At 42.4% G+C, this 19646-nt stretch overlaps 1 protein-coding gene across 1 annotated transcript in view; it reads right to left on the bottom strand.

Annotated features, from left to right (window-relative positions):
* Positions 1 to 9231: 9231 nt before the first annotated feature.
* Positions 9232 to 19646, bottom strand: part of adgb (androglobin) — a gene marked incomplete at both ends in the record, with an annotated part of 35009 nt that continues 24594 nt past the window's right edge. The window contains 9 exons of the mRNA XM_079180704.1: positions 9232 to 9438; positions 9614 to 9797; positions 12850 to 12928; positions 13054 to 13144; positions 13285 to 13440; positions 14275 to 14426; positions 16648 to 16759; positions 18225 to 18373; positions 19469 to 19635. Of these exons, the coding sequence (XP_079036830.1) occupies positions 9232 to 9438; positions 9614 to 9797; positions 12850 to 12928; positions 13054 to 13144; positions 13285 to 13440; positions 14275 to 14426; positions 16648 to 16759; positions 18225 to 18373; positions 19469 to 19635 (1297 nt within the window). The remainder of the gene's footprint in view (positions 9439 to 9613; positions 9798 to 12849; positions 12929 to 13053; positions 13145 to 13284; positions 13441 to 14274; positions 14427 to 16647; positions 16760 to 18224; positions 18374 to 19468; positions 19636 to 19646) is intronic.

Raw genomic sequence — 19646 nt, 5'->3', positions numbered from 1 at the left:
TGGATGGATGACTATATGTACAAAATAAGGAATTAATACTTGGAAAAGGTGCTATATATGAGATTGGGAGCATTTCTATTGCCTCTCAACGGTTGTCAACATGGCAATGGCTGAGCCGGCAGCTATCAGCTAGCCGTGCTAACGGCACTGACGACGCTAACAGTGACTTGAGGGGGAACCGGCCGTGGGTGGGTGATTTGCATCCGCAACCTCCGAATGAGAGCGGTGCGGAGTTAGGCCACGAGCTAACCAATGGGTTAGCATAGGCAGTGCTAACCAATGGGTTAGCTCGTGTACATGCACTAACATGGACTAAAAGGTGCGTGCGGCCGGCCCGGCTATGTCAACAAAGCAGAGAGAAGTCGGATTACGGCACACAAAGAGGGAAAGCGATTTCATTCTCTGCTCAAGTAGATATTACTCCACCGTATCTTGACAAAGAAAATAATTGTTTGCTGCTATATTTATGGTCTGAATCCCATTGCACCCATATGTGAGTTGAGTTCAGAACGTCAGTGCAGATGTGTATGTTCGTAACGTCACAGATGAAAGTACTTGACGAGCTCAGCTGAGACTGCTCATGCTTGACTGACACTGACGTTGCCACCTGTTTTGGCTGTTTGCTAACATGCTTGTCTTCGACAGGTTGACGCCGGCAGCGGGGACACGGGTGCAGTGGTGGAAGTAATAGGTGTGTTTGCGCTCTTGATAACAACACCTGATGCCAACACTGTCCCAACCTGGAGAAAGTCCAAAAAAAGGGCACGTTTATGTCCACCACATTGCAATAATGAATGCTGAATAAATGAGATTGTACGTATGTGTTTCCACGTAAGAAGTCCTTTGTTGAGGCGCCGCCGAGTAAAGGATGCATCAAGGTAATGAAGACGCTGTTGAATAAAAGGGCACAAAAAGATATGAAGAGGACCAGGGAGCAAATTATTGATTCAGTTCTCGTACCAGGGTGGCTTGAGAACAATTGTTGCAATGCTGATTTGCATAATGAACTGAAATTGACCATACGCACCTTCCAACCCCAACTGATATCGCCTGATCCAGAATACATTACGCAGGCAAACAAAGAGGTCCTTATTAGTCAATCCTTGCATGTGTGTAAGTGAGTGAGTGATGTTTGAAGGGAGAGCTTTTGGCGACTCTGACATCAGTGATTTAATTTAGCACCATTGTGTTGTGGCCCGGGCCATTCATCCAGCTGCATTGTGTGTGTGTGTGCGTTGTATTTTGAGTCTGACTGCTGTGTTTGTGCTCTTTGATAAGGATTTCCACTCAGGTAGTGCTTTATTAGTGTTAACATAAAGAAAAGAGAGCGAAGAGAGAGAGAGAGAGAGAGGGGGATGGTCAAGCAGAGGTGTAAATCCCATGTAAAGTCAATGTGTGTCAGTGACCAATATTTCGGTCTTTATAGGCTACAAAACTATGATGATTTTCATTTAATCCTTTTTTTTGGGAGGGGTTGAAGAACCAGCAAGAGATGAAAATAGTAGAACGATGAAGCATTGCAAAGACACACATACTTTACAATACATCATCTGCTTCTACCTACTAACATAACTGTGACGGTTTGAAATGGCAGCCTGCCAGTGCTGTCAGTGCAGTCACTGACAGCAGTCCCTCCCTTGGTTGATGTTACGCAGATTACTCTATTTAGTTTTTTAAATACTGCGCACCTTTTAGTTGCTAATGAAGGGTGCCCAGTCTGATCATTCTGTAGTTTCTGATTTAGGCACACAAAACATCTTGGAAGTTGAAATATATTCTATAGCATTTGTGAACTTTACTTCTAGAAGTAGCTAGATGTGTACCAATTACGCCAACACACTGTGCCTCTGCAGCCCCCTCCATTATCTCTGTATTATCATTGATCACAACAAGCCTTGGAAATATGCATATTGAGTACAATCAATAAGCATTGAGGTGAGGGTGGATGAGGATCATCAACAACATGATAACTTTGACTGTATCGAGCAGCTACTGTACTATACCCATTGACTCGGCTCAAATTACAAAAGTATACATCAGCAGTGGCATAAGATAGTTTTAGGTAATGTTTTAGGTAATGTATATTTATATTTATAAAAAAAAAAAAAATGTTGCCTTCTTTTTTTTGAAGATACAGTGCAGCAAAGGGTCAAGAGTATTGATCTAGATTTATCTAGACATGCACATTCGCACACATTACACAGATGTTTGCATAAAGAGGACGACTATGCCTCTACATAATTCAAATACATGCATCTATGCATCTCATTTCTCTGACTTTACAGTGTAGGATTGTACGTTATTCGAGTATATAAGAATGCAGTTTTATATGTAATTTCATCTTGAACTATTCTAAAATTACTAAACAAAACTAGACAAAATGAATGTGGAGTTACGTAAACAGGCCACGCTCACAACAATGCGCATATGCACAAAGAACAAGTGTCCTTACACACAGACTATTCACCTCTTGAGGATTTTAGCCACTTAAAATCTTACAGATGACCTAACAGGGATAGACCTTGTCGCACTCTCTCACACTCAAGACGGATCCATCCGAAGCGCCACACTGTGCAGCCCCAGAGCTCGGCATCGCAGTGAGCCCTGTTTGACCCCCTATAGCAGCGAGTCGCAGCGCTGTCTGGAGAAAGTGACAAACCTAGGAGGACACAGGGGACAACAGCAGGTCGCAGCGAGTCGGGGCGTCTGCCTGTCATGCAGAAGGACTAGAGGGACAAGGACCTTCCGCCCTCACTGACAGCTGTAGTTAATCAAGCGAATCATAGCACACCTGAGTTTTGGGCTTATGACCCCAAACCTTCCTGCGGCATTCGGCCACTGTGTCCTAATGCAGCAAGTATATGCGGTACAGCACTAGCTAACAAGTGAGAGGAGATACAGTATCATCACACATATAAGTCTCACACACATGTGCTTGGGGCTTGTTATTAAAAGAAACAAGCGGAAGATGCTCAAGCAAAATGTTAGTCACGAGAATTTGCACACTCACAAAACAGAGAGGTCAAAGTGGAAACATACAAGGCTATTAAGAGTATGCATGATACGCATAGACAGGCACACATGCTGCTCACAAAAACACGTCCCAGGAGATTGCAAGTTAATGAGTCAATACCCTTGAGGGAACACTTGATTGTCTCTGCCTGGTTAAATAGGAGGATGCTTTCAATGGCAAACATTCCCCCTGCAAGCACACGTGTAGATGGGCTGCTGCGGACGGCAACGAAGCTCAAGAGGTACATCTGTAAATGTTCCTCCCCAGATCCCCTCCCCCCACCTTCCTTATGGTTACACTGGGACTTATAAATATCGATTGGGAGGATAAAACAGATGAGTAGATGGGGGGGGGTGAAGAAATTGATAATACCATAACGCCTTCATCACGTTCATAGCGTTACCTAATCACAAGGCTGGAGTCTAATACAAGCGTGAGTTTATTATCCTGGCAGCACACCTCATTTTTGATGAATGTGGGAGAGACTATAAGACCGTAAAGATCTGTCTCCGCCACGAAAACAGTTAGGACGCGTTGTCAGCTCAAGCTTTCAAGGTCAGAAGGCCACACGTCCCTAACGAGCCAGGAATTGCATTTTTTTTGTGGCCTGTGTGTGTATGTGCAGGTATGTTTCGTGCAAACAGCTCAGGGGATGGAAGTGACACAACGGCAGCTTGTCTCTACTCGGGGCAGCACAGCTGGTATCAATTCCAATAATCAGCCAAGGAGATAAACTGACTATCAACACACACACACACATATATATATATATATATATATATATATATATATATATACACACACACACACACACACACACATAGTCGAGCAGATGGATGTCACTATTAAGGCAAAGGGCAATACCAATGTTTCCTTTGCAGTGACGCAGGACCTCTGGGACGACAGATTCTTAGAAAGAAGCTGGAGTTGGCGTGAAGTTAAACCAGAGATTGAAGAAACATTTCATCCTCAGTTCAATGTCACGAACTCAATAAATCGAGACCACTGCCTCCGTCAGTCCCCGTCGTTTGAAGCAGCAGAGGGGAAGTCCAATACAGTCTAAGAAAGTCTACCATGATTTTACTGGTGTTAAGTTGAACATGGACACGACGTGCACCTTCTGCCCTAATTATATGTACGAATGGTAAAAATTAGGCTTAAAGGGATGTGTGTGTGTGTGAGAGAGAGAGAGTGTGAGAAAGAGAAAAGTCTCCTGTCCTTTTATCTAAGACAGCAATAATCAACAGGACAGTTCATCGATGACTCTAATCAGTTCACACTTTATCGCATCAGCACTTCACCATGACCATGCCTGTGTCGCTGAACTGGTACGAGTCCTCTCTGTCCACACATTAGAAGTGACTCTATGTCAGAAAAGAGTCATGACCTGATGTGTTCAAATAAAAAGGAAATCTGAAGCCAAACACAATGTTGCTGAAGAAGGCACACTGAAAAGCACATTCAGAAGAAAGTTAAATTCCTTTTCCCTCAGGACTACAGCAGCGTGATGGTGAGCCGCCTTACCAAGGCCTCTGTAGCCTCCGATGGTGAATTAAGCCGCACAATTATCCCCCGTGATTGGCAAAGGCTATTGCACAATCCAATAAAGTGGGATGAAACTCAGACTCCTGTTTTATTGGCAACCTGACACATCCCAGCTGTAGTCTGCATCGCTGAATTAATGTAATCATCTCAACACAACAATTAGGTTTGGATTCAAGCAGTTGCTGCGAAGCTATTTAAGGAAATTGTGTGTAGCCTCCCATCCAGCCATCTATCTATTTAGCTTACCCTTCATCCATCTATCAGCTGAGGCAGAGCTTTGAAGAGGTGACATCAAATGATGCATGATTAGTGCTGTGCTAGACAAAAGTGTGCCTTATACCCAGGTACAAACAAACAAAGAACCACATCTGGGGCAGTCTAAATCAACATTCAAAGATCTTTTGAAATAAACACTTTGGGCAGGCTGTGGCACAACAGGAAGTTACATCAGCTGCATCCTAACAACCTCGATTGCTTCACTATAATAGATGCGGACATAAGCGACTTCGAAACACAACAGCGGCCACCAAAAGAAGTTCCAAGTAGGGGATGTAGTTGGGACTAAAATATCCTGGAAGACAGCTCGGATGCAAAACCGACTTTGATCGGTATGTACGGATACACACACATGTAGCACTGTGCCCACACGTACACACACTCCCTTGATCCCTCCACTGTAAAAGTTGTGTAGTGATGTGCTGAGTGAGGGACAGCTGTCAACTCAGGCCTGTGCTGAGAGCAACTTGCCCGGTTCTGCTGTCACTGGCAAGCCGTTAAGTGAACATAGAGCTGCATCACAGACATTTTATCATCAGACATGCGGTTCCCCAGCCCTGCTTAAATATTGACTCGGTGGGACCTTTCAAATATAGGAATAGACTAATCTTTACAAAGTAGTCACTGGTGGTCCAGGGAGGATCTTGTAGGCATTGATAAGTGAGGGCCAGAGGGAAATAAGAAAGATACAATTAGAAAGCCTATCTATATAAGTTACAATAGAACACATTCTTGCACAGGATTTCTCCCGCTTTACAGTAGGTCTCTTGTCACCTAAATCTGATGACAGGTACTGTTTTTAAATGGTGATGATGACCTTGTGTGCGGTGCTTCGTTTGCTCGGCACCTCTAAAACTGAAGGGTTGCAGTTTTTTTGTGAACTTCTCCAGACTCATTATTTGATTTTCACCCCCCCCCCCCCCCCGGTGTCTGCAGAGCTGCGCTCTGTTGGCTGAAGAGAGAGGTTTCTTGCTGGAGGCGGGTAAGCCAAAAAAAAAAAAAAAAAAAAAATAAGAGTAAAGAGAGAGTGAAGACAGAGCAAGGTGAGGCAGTGGAGCAAAATAGTTGGGTTACGAGACTGAGGCTGCAACCAGGTCAGCATTTTTGTATCTGCAAGTTGGGGGTTCCGTGTGTGTGTGTGTGTGTGTGTGTGTGTGCGCACATCAGAGACAGAGTTATTGTAAAGTACAGCGGTTTGGGATTACTGCAGTACGGTCTGGATGTCAATATCACATTTTCCCCTTCAATGCTGTCGCTCTGTCACCATACAGGAAGGGATTGGCCTTTTGCTCCTCGTCTCTGCTGAGTCTTAGCCATAGCAGCACCAGCTTCTCTCCCTCAAAGCCTTGCTCCGCTGTCTTTTGTCAGCATAGCACGCTCTGTGGACAGACCCCAAGAGACATTCAGTCCCAGAGGGAGAGAACAACAACAATTCAACAATGCTGCAGCATGTTGAGCCAATAGGCCAAAGGACCCTGTATCCACCCCTTTCCAGCTGGGAGTGCATGTTTGTGTGTGTGTGTGTGTGTGTGTGCTTATTGATGCATGGGGGAGTGCATGTGCCTGTGCAAGGCAGAGAAAGGTGAAAGAAAAGGCAAAAGGAGCTAAGTGAGCATAAGGCTCTTGAGGACTTGAAGGGCACTGCATATTCTTTGCAGACATTACAGATTTATAGATTGAATGCAAAACAAGTCTACACTATTTTACGAAAGAAAATCACTGGTTGGTGCATTATTCAGAGATGAACACTCAAAGGAATGGTTCAACATTTTGGGAAATATGCTTACTTGCTTGCTTGCTGAGTTAGATAAGGGGATCGATACCACTCTCATATGACGCTACAGCCAAGAGACGATTAGCTTAGCTTAGCATAAAGGCCAGAAGCTGGGGTAAACAGCTAGCTGGGTCTGTCCGCAGGTTAAAAATAAAAACTCTGGACCTCTTCAGTCATTACTTAACATCTTGTATCTCATTTGTTTATTCCGCAAAAAACTGTCAAGTTGTGGATTGGCGCAGATTTACATGCTTGAACCATAGGCTGTCAATGTCCTGGTGTCAGGCTAGCTGTGTTCATGCTAACATGCTTCTGGCTCTACTACAAGATTCATAGGATCAGTTTAACGACTAACTGATGTTCAGTGAATGTCAGAGACTTGATTTAGACTTGGACCCCTTGATACTGAGCCACTTAAGACATACGAGATGATATATATATGAAATGTAGGGAGGACAGCACCATAGCTCACTGAAAAACAACAGTAGGTAGTCTATATATTGTACATGTGACAGAGATGTTGCCATAGAAACAGAGAGAGAGAGAGAGAGAGAAATGTTGAATACACAGGCAGTTCCTGCAAGTCGCCCTTTTTGTCATTCACAAAAGTAATAGCAAAGAAATTGATTAAGGCACTCTTGAATTATTACCTCTAAAATGGAAAGTGAATTAAAGAGCCACCACAGTCTCCCCACTGCAGGGAATGTGTATCTACTTTCATTTAATTTCATCATCCCTCTATGTGGGTCCATTTAAGAATCAAATATGTTCTTATTACTTGTGGGAAGTCAAATGCACACACACACACGCACACACACACACACACACGCACATATAATGGTCGACTGTCCCCGTGATTTCAAGGTTACGCCAGAGTTCTTCATTCGCTCACAACACATTTGCATCAAACCACCAGCTGCCAATTAACAAACAGCCTCTCTGTTAATACACACACGTCACTGCCAATTACAGTGTCGGGTGATCTCAGCACAGAGGACTAGGGGGAGGAGGGCGGGTTTAGAGGTACTGAAAACAGCAAATAACAGCACATTTTTTTTAGAAAGGGAGGAATGATTGGGCGAGAGGGGACAAGGCGTTCAGGATAAGCTCTGTCGTGCAGTTACAAGGGTAGATAGGGTAATAGTGGTTTGCTCTATATGAGGCCTTACAGATGCAGTGCGAAATAAACGTCACGCGGCAGCACATTTTTATGAGCAAATATACAACTGAGCAATGTACACATGCACACACTGTGTTCTGTGTGCGGAGTGGAGTAGCACAGGGAATTCATATCAAACATTGTGGGCACATATTTACACAAATTACTGTTTAAGTTTGCTTGTGTCTACAGCATCATTGTACGAGCCCATCTATCTGATTCATATTTTGCATATTAGCGTCCAATATCATAATGAAATCTCCCACAAAGTCGAGTTTTAATAAACGAATTGTCAGCAGCAGGGTACAAAAGCTTTAAAGCAGGAGCGGATTACTGCAGGATGACTTTGCACATGAACACACATACAAGCAAGAACAAATAAATCCTGTCACCCCGCTGTCTTCTACACACACGTACATCCACACACTAACACACACACACAGACAGCATAACAATAATTTCCTTCTCACAGCAGCACAAAATGTAACTATTCGTTATTGTCGACCATGAAAACAGCATAGTGCAGAGATGGTAATGAAAATGTATTACGGCCCACAGCCACTAGATGGCCCCCTCTTCCCTTTCAATTCTAATTTAGCTTCCCATTCCTCAGCTGGTCAGCTGACTCTCTCTGTGGGACTTCAAATAAGATGCTAAAATAAAGGGCACTTACTGAACTAGATCGTATTCATTTAACAAATAAACACCTGGCTGATGAAGATGTTATGCATATCAGAAGCCTAACCATCTCAAATATATTCACTTCAACCTTAGATTATGGGATCGATAGTTGCCATGTTGCTGAAAATATCTGCCCCCCACCCATCTACGTTGCAGTTTTTGTGTAAAACACAAAATGTCAATCAACCAATCAATCAATACTACTCAGTTTGTGGGAGGTTGGCTGTTTCCAGCATGCCTGGAGTCATACAATCGATACAGTAACCTTTAAGAAAGCAAAAGATTTGTGGAATATAACCAGGCGTCAAAAAGTCAAATCCATACATTCCAAGTGAGAATGCCTGACATTCTCAGTGCACACAGCCAGTAACAGCCTTATTTTGTATTATACTTGATATTTTCCAAGGTTGTAGGTGGTGCTGTGGCTCTGTTAATGCAGGTTAGAAATGAAAGATGAAGGTATACGATATCGTTTTTTAATATGATAAGGAACACAGTATAAATGTTGTAAAAGTATGAACACATTTGGTAAAAGAAAACAACATTAACAAACTCACTTTTTAGAGTTTCATATTTCAATAAAGTCTAAAGAAAAAAAGGCGACAGCACTTTCAGCTCGGGATCAAGTGCAACAACAACCTTTTGGTAATATATCATCAAGTTATAAATGATATCATCAAGTGTGGGCTTCTATGTTAAATGAAGATTCGTCAGTGTTCAAACAGACTTGTTGAGAGCGGTCTGCTGAGGAGAATTGAGACTGGAACTTAGTGCCAACGACCATCATTTCTTCTTGCCAGGAGGACTCTTGGCCTGTTTGTTTTTCTGCTTTTTGGCAGAAGAGGTGGCCTTTGTTGTTTCTACGACTGCCTGCTGAGCGTCATGCAGAGCTTGTATCTCTTCTTCTTTCTTTGTCGCGGCTGCCATCTGACGGCTACTAAATGACTCGCAAGCATCCAGGAATCTCTTACGGTGCTGCCCCAAGGCTGCCTTGAGTCACGACAGAGAGGGAAAGAGAAAGAAGTCAGACAATGATGCTTAACCAGAGGGAAGGGAAGCTGACAACAGATCTTTCTCACTCTCTTTGATAGTCAACACTGATCATTATTACTGTCTACACCTTCACTTTTAGACATCACACTGTCCCCTGTCTGTCTTTACTGACCTGCATGTGCTCATACATCTCCAGCTGTTGTGTTATTAGCTCTTTCCTGTTGAGCTCCTGCTGTTTCTGATGCTCCAGCACATTGTCTCGGACCAACCGGTAAGTCTGGATTTTTTCTAAGCGCTCCCTCTGCTGGATCTCCTCTACCTGCGAGTTCATCAGCTCTGGAAAATCCTTTTGGCGTCTACGGATGTATAAAAGGATTTACAATGCGATGAGTGTGCGTATCTTAATTCACTGGAACACATTTTCAATATAGTCTCTATCCAGAATGTTAATGCTGGATGGTTCATTTATTCATAGTGAAAGCTCAAGACTTTTTCTGAGAAATACAGTGTTGTGCAGGAGCATATGTTCCATTAAATTCAGACGGGAGTATTTTGAGGATCAGATATTGCAGATATCATCAGCTCAAGCAATAGACCATTCTACCAAATTTTACAAGTTATTTTGTGAGATGGGACAACTGATAATGTTGACACCGGCAGAGCAAATCAAAATGGAAATGTGGCTGATAAATGCAGAGATAGGCAGAGGAAATGATGGACACACAGTCCCATGTCTTATCTCATATCCCGGGTTGTATATCCAGACTGATATCTGAGAAGTCGATTTGGTTCCGGTTGTAACCATTGTATTTGTGTGTGTGTGTGTGTGTGTGTGTGTGTGTGACATACATAGAATGAATGAGTGAAGCAGTCTACATGAGTTTGAGGAAGACAAATGACAAGGAGTGGCCCTCTGAGGCGCGCACACTCAAAGAGAGATTATAAGTGCGAAATATACCGCTGCCTTTTTCCTAAAAGATGACCTTAATGAAGAGGCTAGGCCAGTGGAGGTGATGATAAGAGTTCATTTGGTTCCGTTCAACCCCTTTTTTACGGCCTGTAACAACGTGTGTGCAAACGTTATAAAGGTGGCATGCATGAGCGTGCGCGCGTGTGCGCGTGCGTGAGTGTGAATCTGTGACGTGCCCTGTGGTGCGCCTTCGCGAGAGAAAGGTGTCTCGCAGACTAATCAGACTCCTCTAATAGACTACTCCTCGGGATCTCTCTCTCTCTCTCTCTCTCTCTCTCTTGGCGCGAATTGCAGGCCACACTGACAGCAGCCATTAGCAGCTGGACACGGACACACGTGCGAGTGGGCACACACACACACACCCACAGCAAGAAAGGGTGGAGAGGTGATGGGAGTGCGGCACATGTCGCTGGAGCGACGAGCTCATTGGGGGTCCTGAAATAGCCATCTAATTAACAGACCCAAATATCATCTCATTTATCATGGAGAGGGATGGATAGGGGGAGAGTTGGAGGGAGGGATGTGAGGGAGAGCAATGGGAGACTCTAAGGGTAACGATAGAGGGAGACTCTTTCCTTCAGGACACTGTCAATTTAGTTGACACTTTACACATCGACAAGCAGGAAACTCGCAGATGCCTACACTGTGTATTGATGTTAAACCTATTCATATTCATATTATTCTATTGCCAATGGTGAATTCAACAGCTCCACAGTTCTCCAACTGTGGAGCTGTTGAATTGCATCTTAAAATGATGTTAAATCAGCCATGAAGGGGGCAGCCACCATCAAGTTAAATTAAACATATATTGTTAGTGCATTAAAGCCGTGTTGGTGACATTGGAGAAACCAGCAAGAGTCTCTAATTCTAGAAAAGTTGCACTGCCCGTCCCTTCAGGCCTCCCTACAAAGTCACTGCCGCGAAAATCATCAGTATGAATATCACATATCACCTTGAACGTAAAACGTCAAACAGAGCTATTGTCAGTACTGAAAGCTGTCAAGCTAGCAGCTTGTCAAAGACTCTGGTGATGAGCAATGACTGCAAGGGCAGAGAGCCATCAGGCAGACAGGCAGTTAGTCCAGTCATTTCATTTGGGCCAAATGAAATGACTGGATGAGCTTATTACAGTCCTGGGACAGCTGCAGATACCTGATTTTGTTTCCCTCTTTTTTGTCAGAGCATTTGACTTATAGATTACTGTAGAGTTGTAAAGAAAATATACAACTACAAATATAACAAAAATAAATTCTAATACCCATTACCAACCAAGAGTTTCTGTAAAAACAGTATGTCAGCTTTTGGATGATCTCACACAACCTGGAATACTTTATAGTGTAATAAAGGAACAGTGTGTTTATGGGGCTCTCTTGGCAGAAATGGAATATAACATTAATGAGTACGGAGCTAGCTGGCACGTTTCCACAGTAGCCCAGAACGGACAAACTGGTTCGAAGGGGACATCTGCGTTTTCACGTCAGCTACCGTAGTTCTCCGAGAGACGCTTGGCACACTGGAGAACAACATCACAGCTAGATGCCACCAAATCCTACATGCTGCACCTTTCAATTAGGAAATAGTACAATATAATTGTTTTGATGTAAAACAATACAACAAGTCCTGCGCATCGTTTAAATGTTTAAGTTTTGTTTTTAATTTCAGTTTTTTGTGTGTGACAAGTACACAAGTCTTCATAAAGCCTAATGAAGGCTGGTGTACTTTTGTTAGATTTGTTCTTGAGGTTGTTCTGGAAGCAAATGTATTTATTAATACATTATTATTTTTTTGTCTGTTTCTCCACTTAGCCTCCCCTTATTGTCTAGTATACATTACTGTCCACTGGAGTCCATGCATTGCCCTTTGAGGCTCGCCAAAGTGCACATTCTTTGTGCTGCTGTTCACTGTAAAAGGTCAAAAACACAGTAAATCTCTATCCATGTCCTGCAGACGCTGTATGAACCAAACTGCTGGAGATACAGACGCTGGGATGTCCACCAACATAGCAACATGCGTACCGAGAAAACACAACAACCACACACTCACAATCCCCGAGTGCAACCAGGCCTCGCAGCTACAGTAAGACATAATTCAGGCTCACAAAGATAGAAAAACACAGGGATCCAATGTATTCATGGGCAACTGGAGTGCGTAGAAATAGGATTTCAACAGGAAAATAGAAAAAGCATGTTGGAATAAATAGTGCGGTGATGAGTCTGCCTTGGTTGTGTCTGTTCGGAACAGGCTGAACTGGCTGTCTGTTACAGGGTAGTACACGAGCAACCACAATGAGAACTGCAATGTATAGTTGATGTGATTATATAACTATCACATTATGGTGTGACGGCTACCATCTGCTCTAATCATAACTATCGTTATACGTACGCCGTAAAAGATTCCATATAGCTACAAAAAGAATGAGTGTAAGAGTGGTGAAGCACCTGATGAAGGGCGTGTAGTCCATGGTCAGTCTTTCATTAGACAGACTGAGAGCGGTGCCAGGATCAGATCTGGAAGCAGCTGTCAAAGAATCACAAAATGTCTCATTACCACACTGTATATGACAAATAAAAGAAACAGAAAGTGCCCAAATACACATGTATGTATCTGTGTGTGTGTGTGTGTGTGTATCTGAAGTATGGTACCTGGCTCTTTGCTTTCTGCGTCATCTGTAGTAGTTTCATCAGTTGCTTGAGGTTGGAGCTGGTTAAGAAACTTGAGACGAGACTGTAAAGCCTAAAGGACAGCAAAAAAAACTTTTTTTGGTTCAGGCCATAATTTCTACAGGCCATAATATTGGGAACACCTCATTAAAACGGCTTCAACTTGTGAGTAATTACATTAAATCACCGTTACAATCCTAGCTTCTGGGTTACCTTGGCACAGCGGCCTGGTTCGGCCATTAACCAGGCTTTTTTAACGGCTTTAATCTGGTCCATTCTCTCTGTGTCCTTCGACACCTCAATGCTCTGTGCTTCGCTCTTGTCAGTGACCACACGCAGAGTCCAGTTCGCCTTAGTCAGGTCAAGCCTCTGCAGAAAGATGCACACATGCACACACACACACACACACACACACACACACACACACACAAAGCACACACGGACAAAAACATGACGCACACAAACATCCCAGTTGAAGGTCACCATTATGAGTACGTCTCTCTTTCAGCGAGCCACTCAGACAGTCTGGTACACAGACAGCCAGGACTATACGTCCTGTTCAGCTGTCTTGTCTTCATTGTAAATAATAGATAATTTTAGTTCATCTATTCAGAGATCATCCTGTCCTCTACCGGGCAAAAAAAGAATAATTTCCAAATGTAAATGTATTGATGGGAACCACTATTCTGAAAATCCGCTTTTCAAATGTCATTGTCATTGTAGTACGCAGTAGATGATAAAAGGCACTTACGTGGATCAGAGATTTTTCAAGCAGCTGTGCTTTCTGACGACTAAGCCAAGACCACAATACTGACAATTATACACTGCGAGATTATAGCGTGTGTTAAATACACGCAGGTCATCCAGGCCGATTCAGTCTCTCTTTGTTAGCATTTCAGAGTGAATGGAATATGTAAATACTGCCTGATAAAATAAACTAAAAAGAAAAGATAAAAAGATATTTCAGGACAGTTCAACAACAATCTCATTAAATGTGGGAGGGAATCTGTAAAGAGGAGTTAAGTGTGTATTCAACTGAAGTGCCTCCGCACCTCTCCTCTCAAAAAGGTCACTATTACTACTTTAGTCTTACTGTTATCCTTCAACAACTATGCTGAGTTCATATAAAATACATAGTATAAAATAATAACCAATTTGCAGTTGACAGTGTTGTGGTGTTTTGTGGCTGTAGTGATATATTACCGTTTCCTGCCTGAAGCCCGATTTAGGGTTGGCAGCTGGCCTCCCCTTCTCCTTGTCAACTTCCCCTTTGCGGCTGGCTTTGGGTGTGCCAGATTTGTGCCCATGATGGTGCGGTGTGGTGGGTGAAGGGTTCACGTCCTCAAGCTTGTATACTACAATTTGCAGACAGAGATCAGACAGATTGGCTTCTATCATCGTCTACAACACGTCATGAGTGCACGTATGTGATCAACATTGGAAACCTGGTGTTAATTATTAAGTGACACAAAAGCACGACGATTAGTTAGAGTGTCTTTGACAAGCACACAGTATATGTATGTAACATTAAAGTGAGTAAGTGTAGAATATCAAAACTATGGATACCTAAAGATATTTAGGTGTGCAAACACACCTTGCATTTGTGCAAAATTATCATTTCTTTGCCAAACTTTTGACATGTTTAGATCAAATGAATTATTGTGTGAAGTACAAAAACCCTTTTTATACACATACATGTCCATTAATGTGCATTGATCTTTATCTTTAAAGCTGTTCACTTTCTAATCAACACAATCAAAGCTCATCTGACGTGCGAGTGTGACAGAGTGAGCACACGATGCATGTGTTGTGTGGTCACATGTGTGCTAGATGGCACTGTTGCACTTTATAGCTAAAGTGCACACGATCCCCAGCTTAGATGAAGCATTCACCGTGAGTCTCACTCCTCTGAAGTAGAGGCATAATAATCCATCATTTAACTGACAACCTGCCATTCTGCCTGAACACAGTTGGTGCACGCTCATTAGGTTACTCTTATCTCAAGTCATACAGATACTCAATGTTTAAATTGGATCTATCAGTGTTGTAATCTCAGGCTGATAAATGTATCGAAAACTGATTTTCAGCTGGCTAAACGTAAATATAATGTATCTTTTTTTCTTTTACCGAGAGCCTAAAAGCACCATTGTTTTGATACTACAAATGTAGCACAGTTAAGAATACGTTAAGGTGGTTAAGAAGGGAACGAAAAATACTGCCTTAACTGCACATACAGCTTCTGACTGCTCTAACAGTATGTACTGGGGTTTAAAGCAGAGACGGAGAAATGTGCATTCATTAAACATGCGCAGTACAATATATTGACTGCAGCTTGTTTAAGCCAATTCAAAGCTTGGCGTGGCATGTAGTGCGCTTGTGTACCCATGTAGCATGTAGGGAGCATGATCAAGGGCACAGCCTCACCGCTGAGACAGAGTTAAACTGGGTGAAATTAATTCACTTTCCTGCTGAGATATTTCCCAGGGCACCAGGGGGCAAGAGCCAACTTCATTTGACTTGCCATTGACCCACTTTCACAAGCTTATTGGAGAACCACATGAGGTTTGTGTGGACATTGGCGCACACGTACACATATGGAAAAACCCAAGCAAAATGTTGGGAAAGAAACCTTAACGTGCCCACATCTATCCATGAACAGAAAGCACATGCAAGAAGAACACACAGCATATCTAAGCACAGCAAATCATTACTGCTCATCTCGCACTACCATTACTATAATACATATGTAAACAGAGGTTTGACTTCCTCTGTAGTCAAAATACATCTGATTACTGTATTTTTAGTTGAGGAATGCCTCCCACACAGAGACTGGTAAATACAGAGAGTGTTGTCAAAAGCAACAGAGTGAAGAGAAGGAAAATGCAATGACAGCAGGCTGGCCTTTTCTCTTTGGGCAATCATGCAAATTGTCACCCAATGCAGCACCTCTTTCACATCAACATCCACCCGCGTCGCAATTAATTCATCGCCCTTAGAATTTTTGAGAAGCGTCTGCAAATTTCAAAGGCCAGATTTTTCAATCGATGCAATTTGTGCAGCATGATTAAAGAAAGAGAAGAAGAGTTGGTGGCAGAGGACAGGATTATTGCCTCAGCCAACGACCAGTGGGCACAAGAAATCACACTGTGATCTGCGAAAGCAGCTGTATTCATTAGGCTTGTGATTAACAGGCCCCTGGCTCGTAGAAGCAAAGAACAAACAGCATCTGCTTGGCCCCTGACACTGCCTAATGTGTATCTGCCGTATATCACACTGAACACAAAATAGGCCGTGCAAAAATAAATATGAAGGCCATATTACAAAATCCATTCAGAACCCGGGGATTAAATCAAGAAAACTTTTAAATGCTAAAATAAAAATGATTCATAACTCATTATAGGGACATTGGGAATATCTCAACCCTGCATATTGTATATTTAAACCCTCATTTGGATGTTCAGATTCATGTCACTTTACTCAACATATTTATATGTTTTCAAGGTTTCTTTCCAGTCTGTCCCTTGGGTGACCTTGGGTGTTGTTGACTGTTTGATGTTGAGTCTGGGATTGTCATACCTCTCATTTCATTCTTCTCCAAGCTTCTGAGCGTATGGACAAAATCCAGCTGAGATTTATCCAATACCCAGCTCTTATGAAGCACCTCTGCCTGCACCACATACTTATGAACCTGTGAAATACATACAAGCAAAGTCAGAGTACAACACTCCTACCGCAGTTTAAACGCGATAGACAGATACACGCATTACAAAAAGAAACACTCAGCATGACGCATGTGCGGATAATGAGATGGATGCTATTTTGTTAACATACAGCTGAAAACTGTACTCGTGCTGATGATTCAGAGAGAGACGCAGAGATCTTAAAGAACGGCACATTTGGTTTTTGCCGTTCTCTGCGCTCTGTGACGGAAGCAAGTGCTTGGCACAATGAGAGAGAAGAGGCAGAGGGCGTGTTAGCCAAGATTATATCGGGGGTGGCAACTCCCACATCCATCTCACTAAACAGAAAAGACAGAATTTAAACAAAATCCCGAGCTGAAAATCAAACTAACAGAGCAAGGTATGTTCTAGAAAAACTAAAAATGAACCCTAAACAGTATTAAATTGTCTGATGGTGTGCTTGTAGTTGTAATAGAGCCTAATAATTACGATTTGCAAAAGTGATTGTGTTGTTTTCTTCTTGTATTTACACATGTGTTTAAGTCCCACAGACATTACACTAAAGGAGCCTTTACCACTAATCTACCATTAGTAAGTAGGCATCAATGTGTCTGGTTGTGTGTCCCTGCTGCGCAAAACGGCGCTTTAATCACCAAACTCTTTGCCCCAAGTCTTGATCAATAGCTGTTTATTCTGGCCTGCTGCTGATCTGATCAATAAGATTTGACACGTCTCATTGTTATTGATGACACTACATTGTTGGGTTACTTTGTTGAAGAGACTTTATAGCAAAAAGTATTTGTAACACGTGCAGGATGTGACAAACGTCTTGATAAGTCTATAGCAAAAAGATGTTTGTTGGTGAAAGGCTCAATCCACTGACAAATAAATTGATCTAATTTACGAGGACTAAACAGTTACTGAGGGAACATTAAAATGATGCTTGTACTCCAGATGTATCGCTGGTATCACAGTAAATCTCAGTTGATTTTCCTAGTGTTTTTTGACACTGTACAAGCGGTGTGTGGTGTGTCCGGTGGTACACACACATAGTACGCACTAAATACTTTGTCAGTCGTCACACTCTGTCTATCTAACAGGTTTGTTAGATAGGTGGTCTTCTGACAATCGAGTGACTCATAAATCATGCACAAATCTCTGCTCCCTGACAAGCACTGATAAGTCAGACAGCAACAACAAAACCACCCCTCCAGTTTCTGCTGCTCTACTCTTGCAAATTTTGTCTGTGTGAGAATGAGTGTGTGGGTGTGTGTAAGTTTATGTGTGTGTGTGTGTGTGTAAGGCGTTATGTGTATCTGGCAGTGAAAAATTGATATCAACACAGGCAACAAGCAAGTGGGTGACAAAGGCAGAGAAGGTACGTGAGATGCACGCTTGTGTGTGTGTGTGCAAGTGAGATATGTAAAGTGTTTGAGCAACAGCAGATACCACGCAGGCAGTTGTCAGTGATACCATAGTCTCTGTGGGAGGCTGGAACTGGTCAAACGCGGAGTCTGATTTCCCAGCTGTGCTGTCCTCCTCATCTCTCTCCTGGGGAGTGTCCATCACCTTGACTCCCTTGGCCTGGGTGGGGGATCCCTTCTGGTTGTGGTTCTTCTCATCTGTGGAATTAAGGGCTGTAACACAGAGGTACTACTCTAAGTCCAAATCTGAGAGAAGAGTGGTCATCAGCAATCTGTGCTTTTGTAACTGATGGAAGCGTCAAGAGAAAGGTAGACTAAAGAGATTGAGAGGCAGGTTTTGAAGAGCTCTTGTGTATTTTACTGTACATCAGGCTAAAAGGTTTAATACTTAAAGGCTCAGTTCACCCAAAATGAAAGTAAATACAATGTCCTCAATAACCATTAGTGGTATTTATCAATGGGGATAGTTTTGAATTGTCTAAAGATAGCTATTTCTAGGATTTTCTTCAACCACAATACAATGGGGTTTGTTTTTAATGGTGCTCAGAGGGTTAAACAATAAAATGTCAATAGGGTGTGATATATATAACCATATAACTGCTATATCAGTGGTTTGATTTGTTGCATGTCATACCCCTCTCTCTCTCTTACTGTATTTCCTGATTGTATACACTGCATCTACTGACTACCAAATAAAAGGCAAAATGCCCCAAAATAATAATAATAGAATAAACAAATAAATAAAAGAAAATAAAAAGGCAAAATGCAACCACAATCTTTCTTTCTAGAAATAGGTACTGTGTCCAAAATTGCATAGTAAGCATTACATACTCCATATGTGTACTATCGTTGTGAACAGTAGCATCCATCTGTTCGGACGCACTGTAACTAACACGTCACTTCCTCAGAGCCTTCTTGCCAGTTGGAGACACATAACCAAGACTATGACTATGATTTGTGAGCTGAACTAATTTAAGAAAAAGATATCACGCCTGACAAAATGAAATCTTATACTTACATTGAAATGTTATTGACCTTTAACCCTCTATCCAATGGGTGGTAAAATAAACTAATCCACAGCTTAAATACTGCCACTCACTTCAAAAATACTGTGCTTAAAGTCCCTTTGCCCAAACATTAATCCCAGCTCACTAGTGAGAAGTTACCCAGCTCTTAATGCTAAATCCAAGAGCAAGTTATTTGGTGTTTATAGTTTATAGAAGATACACATCTTCTCGAATGATCCACAAGGGTTACATTCAATTACCTCAAATACTTAACCTGATGACTCACCTTTGTTGGCCCGGAAGAAGAACACAGGAATTACCACATGACCCTTGCCAGAATTGCCGGCCACCACCTTCTCCTGGTCCAGAACAGACAGACGGATCAATACGTCTGGCTTAGAAGTCTGAAACTGAATTGTTCCAAGGACGTCTGCAGTCACCTGCACAGTGTAACTGTGGAAAAG

The sequence above is a fragment of the Pholis gunnellus genome, assembly GCF_910591455.1.
Source record: "Pholis gunnellus genome assembly, chromosome: 19".
Classification (NCBI taxonomy): Eukaryota; Metazoa; Chordata; class Actinopteri; order Perciformes; family Pholidae; genus Pholis; species Pholis gunnellus.
The sequence above is the reverse complement of the archived record's forward strand: the minus strand, read 5'-3'. Positions and strand labels throughout refer to the sequence as shown.